General features: G+C 37.7%; 1 protein-coding gene across 3 annotated transcripts in view; it reads right to left on the reverse strand.

Annotated features, from left to right (window-relative positions):
• Positions 1-5000, reverse strand: part of LOC125031135 (tubulin alpha-1 chain-like) — a 57249-nt gene that overhangs the window by 37941 nt on the left and 14308 nt on the right. For all 3 annotated transcript variants that reach the window (XM_047621665.1, XM_047621664.1, XM_047621666.1), the window contains exon 2: positions 2355-2568. In XM_047621665.1, coding sequence (XP_047477621.1) covers positions 2355-2568 — 214 coding nt within the window. The remainder of the gene's footprint in view (positions 1-2354; positions 2569-5000) is intronic.

Below are 5000 nucleotides of genomic sequence, written 5' to 3' on the forward strand. Positions count from 1 at the left end.
TTTTTCAAATGAACACATTACCAATTGAACAATGAAATAACACTTTAAAATACACACACACAAAAAGAAGAAATAACGAAGGGAAACGAAACCCAAGATCAATTTCTTTTATCTAGAACGTAAAACCAAGTTCCCGGGAAGCGTACACAGACGGGTGTTGGTTGCCTGGTGGCGAGTGTGTACACCGAGCCATACATAAGTTATTTACGTATCGTGTCCTTGGGTGTAAGCAAGTATAGTGTTTGTGGGAGAGAGAGAGGGAGAGAGAAAGTTCTCATTCCTTCTCTCTTTCTCTCTCTATATCTATTTGTCTATTTTGGTCTATTCTGTCTCTGTCTCTGTCACTGTCTCTCTCTCTCTGTTTATATCTCTGCATATACCTCTATCTATCTCTATCTATCTATCTACCACTCAATCTATCTATCTCTATCTCTCCCTTACTCATTCTCTCGCTGTCTCTGTGTGATTAAATAGTTTCGTTGTAGACATGTGTTGCCATGGTTACGCAGAGCCAAGTATAATGATGCTGAAATCCCGTGTCCCTTCTTGTCTACACATATATAAAACACATGCTGTCAGTAAGCAAAAATCCACAATCTTACATGGGCTATATATATATATATATGTGTGTGTGTGTGTGTGTGTGTGTGTGTGTGTGTGTGTGTGTGTGTGTGTGTGTGTGTGTGTATTGATAAGTACATCCACGAGATTTAAGAAAAAGAGGAAATATCCACATAAAAAGAAAGAAAATCAATAAGAATTAACAATAACAACAGCAATCAGTGTTAAACGAAAAAAATAGCCATTCTGAACAACAGAATCCATTAACTAGATCAACTAATTACCTAACAGTCTTCTTACTAGATCAATTAATTAGCTAACAATCCACTTAATCACCAAACAATCCACAAACTTGATGAGTTGATTACCTAACAATCCATTAATGAAAAACTACCCAAAAATAAGTCAGCCTGATAAATAGATAGTTTGCATCTAACTTTTACTTTTCCACTAAACTCCAGTAGTATGACTAACTGCAGTAGGAATGTGTGGAATGATGCCAGTTCTCCGTAGTGTTTGGAGGTCAGATTACGAATATCGGAAGGTTGTAGTATTTTTGCTTGATGATCGATATGGGATAGGTGTTTCCAATTTGATTGTTTTTTCATATTTTGACTTAGGATTATTCTCATGTGTATATCATGTTTGGTTGTATGTTTGGCTGTTTGTATTGGTTTATCTAGCTGTCTGTTTGTCTCTGTCTCTGTCTCTCTTCTTCCTTTCTTCCCTCCTCTCTTTTCCTTCCCCCTTCATTCCCTCCTCACGCTCCTTCTCACTCTCCTCTCCCTCCCCTCATTCACTCCCTCCCGGTCCCTGCCTCCCCTGATTCCTTCCTTCACGCTCCCTCTTCTCCCTCATTCCTTTCCTCCCTTTCTCTCTGCTCCCTTTCGCTCCCTCCCTCCCTCCCCTTCCCTTCTCCCTCTATCACAAAGGCCTTCACGCACACCGTCGTCTCCTGGACCCCCCCTGAAGAGCTTAAAGAGAAGTTTGCACGTTGATTACTACCATCATTAAGGCTTACTATAATGATCAAGTGAAAAGCGACCTTCTCGTCCATTGTGTGTGTGTTTTTTGTATAAATTTTGTTTGTGTTTGTTTATGTGTCTTTTTTGTGTGAATGTGTATGTTTTTCTCTGTATGATCCTTTTTTTCATTTGTGTTTTTATGTGTGTGTGTGTGTGTGTGTGTGTGTGTGTGTGTGTGTGTGTGTTTGTGTGTATATATATATATATATATATATATATATATCTGTGTGTGTGAGTATATGTGTGTGTGTGTGAGTGTGTGTGTGCGTGTGTGTGTGTGTGTGTGTGTGTGTGTGTGTGTGTGTGTGTGTGTGTGTGTGTGTGTGTGTGTGTGTGTGTGTGTGTGTGTGTGTGTGTGTGTGTGCATTTCTTGTCTGTATATATGTTGTTTATTTCACCAACATCTCGTCTTATGAGAAAGAATGGTTGATGAAGACAACCCTTTTTCCTTCTCTCCCTCATCGCTAGCTTTCCCTCACCCTCTGCCTCTTATTCAGGTCCTGGCTCTGCCTCTCCCTCTTCCTCAACCTCAACCTCTCACTCGCCCTTGTTTCTCTCTTACTCTCACTCTCCTTCCCCCTCTTCCCTTGCTTCATTCTCTCCCCCTCCTACTTTCTTCCCTCTCTCTTCTTTACACCCTCTCCCCATCCAACTCCATCTCCCTCTCCCTCACCACCCTCTCCTTTTTCCTCTCCCTCTCCCTCGCCCCCTCCTCTCGGCAAACCACCCAGCCACCCTCTCTCAACATGTACACAAAACATTACTCACCAACCACCGTGGGCTCCAGATCGACGAACACAGCCCTGGGGACGTGTTTGCCCAGCTTGGTCTCGCTGAAGAAGGTGTTGTAGGAGTCGTCCTCGATTTCGGTCTCGGGCATCATGCCGTCGGGGTGAATGCCATGCTCGAGGCAGTAGAGTTCCCAGCAGGCGTTGCCCATCTGGACGCCTGCCTGACCCACGTGGATACTGATGCATTCTCGCTGTTTAGGGGAGGAAGGAGAGAAAAGTTAGTGAGGAAAGTGAAAATGAGACGATATTCTTTACAGACCAGTTGATTGTTTCGTTTGGGGCTGTAATGTGTGGAGGAGAGGAGGAGAGAAAGTGTGATAATATTCTCTAAAGTTCAGCTGATTGGTTTGTTTAGGGTTGTAGTGTGTGGTAGAAAGGATGAGAGTAAGTGAGATGGTGTTGTGAAGACTCAAGGGACTGTAGTGGATGGGAGAAAGGAGGAGAAAAAGTAAAATATTGTTTAGAGTCCAGGTGATAGCTCCGTATTGGATTGTTGTAGCATATTACTGAAAGAAAGGGAGATAAGGAGATGTTGGACTAAGTTCCGTATGGCAAATGTAGAACAAAAAAATGTATCCATGAAAATGAATAACTATTGAATGATGATAACAAGAGATGTATCTGCCGCGTTTCGACTAAATCTCCATAAGATAGACGTATTTTGCGCTAAGTCATTCATTCTCATCGATGCCTATTTCTACAAATGAGATGGCTTGTATAATATCCAGGTGATCGTTTCATTTAGAACTGTAGTGTGTGGGAGAATCGAATAAAGGCAGATAAGGTGCTTCGTTGGTTCGGTTATAAGGGAATGGGAGAAAGAAGAGATGTTTTTGTACAGGGCAATGGTTCTCAAACACTATCGTTACTCCCGACAGTATTGAGATAGATCGCCATTACACTTACGCCATTCTTCTCCAGGTATGTGAATTCAAAGAAAGAAAAATTGCGGTGGTTATCTTTTAAAGAAATCATTCTAAACATGGTAGATAGTAGTTCCTCATTATCATTATCTATCAGTTTACTCCATAAATTCTTACTTCTAGAAAGTACCTCGTTACCCCCCTCCCCCCCAAAAAAAAAAGTTTTGAGAACCACCGTAAGAGGATCCTACGTAATTGTTTCATATTAGATTAAGGATTGTAGTGTGTCGGAGAAAGAATAGAACACGTATATGGTTCCTGTGATTTTTTCATGTTGATTCGCAATTGTTTCGTGATTTTCGGGGATTGTGGGAAGTAGGGGGAAGGGACCGTGGATATAAGAATTTTATTGGCTTTGTTTTCGTTTCCTGGATTTGGGTTCTGAGTTATGTTTGAAGTTTCTTCTCATCTTTCTTCAATTCCTCCTCTTCCTCCTCCCTCCTCCTCTTCCTCCTCCTTCTTCTTCTTCCTCTTTTTACTTTCGTTTTGTTCATCGGTGTTGGTGTGTAAGGGATGTTTTATGTAAAGTCATGATTAATCCGTTCTCCATTAATCATTTATCTCTATTACACATTTGTTATTGTCATAGAAGGTAAACGACTTAATATATATATATATATATATATATATATATATATAACGTTTGATAAAGTCATGGCACAATACGTAACTGAGAAATGAATTAATAAATCTCTTTATACCGAATCTGTTTTGTATATTATATCTGGTCTTTTGCACGGTTGTATAAAAAAAAATACAAAAAAAAAATACATGCAATTTCCTTTGATCATGTGTATTGCAATGTCTCCGTAAACTTGATGCGAATAAGATTAGAATTTGATTTTGAATTGTAATCGTCTCTGTATATCATTATTTGTGAACACTTTTTTCATTCATTCATTCATGAAAAACAGTGTAAATCGTGGCCTTATAACATAAAAAAGCAAGTATAGTCTTTGGATTTGCATAATAATGATAACTGGATAGTAATATCACTAATATAAGTAATAAAACTAAACATGACGCTGATAGCAATACAGATATCATACAAATAAAGAAACAACAGCAAAAACATAAACATAAATAGATATTTTGTTAATATTATTAATTTGTTAATATTATTTTTGTTAATATTATTCATTTGTTAATATTAATTTTTGTTAATATTATCTCGTTAATATTAATCCAATATATGTTACAAAACGACGCTGATATCAATACAAAAATAAAACAACAAAAATATTTAAAAAAAACAGATCTTTTGCTTAGCACTGAAACGAATCTTAAAATCAATAACAGCAATATTAATAACAACAACAGGAAGATATACGGAAAGAAACATAAGAGCTTACACAAGCATTTGATATTTGCTTGCAGTCATATCAACGCACTTCTTTTACTGCAGAAATACTTAGAGACAAATGAGAAGCGAAAAAGCATCACGCAATTTCTTTTGACATAAAGGGACCCAGTTTGATAATGCGAATATCTTTTTCTTGGAAACTGAGAACTATTTGGTTCTGAAAGAATATACATTATTGTGAGTGTGGGTACAATATATATTTATGTGTATATATATATATATGTGTGTGTGTGTGTGTGTGTGTATAATATATATATATATATATATATATATATATGTGTGTATGTGTATTATAATATATATATATATATATTCTCTCTCTCTCTCTTTATATACA

This window comes from Penaeus chinensis, chromosome 12 (assembly GCF_019202785.1).
Source record: "Penaeus chinensis breed Huanghai No. 1 chromosome 12, ASM1920278v2, whole genome shotgun sequence".
Lineage (NCBI taxonomy): Eukaryota > Metazoa > Arthropoda > Malacostraca > Decapoda > Penaeidae > Penaeus > Penaeus chinensis.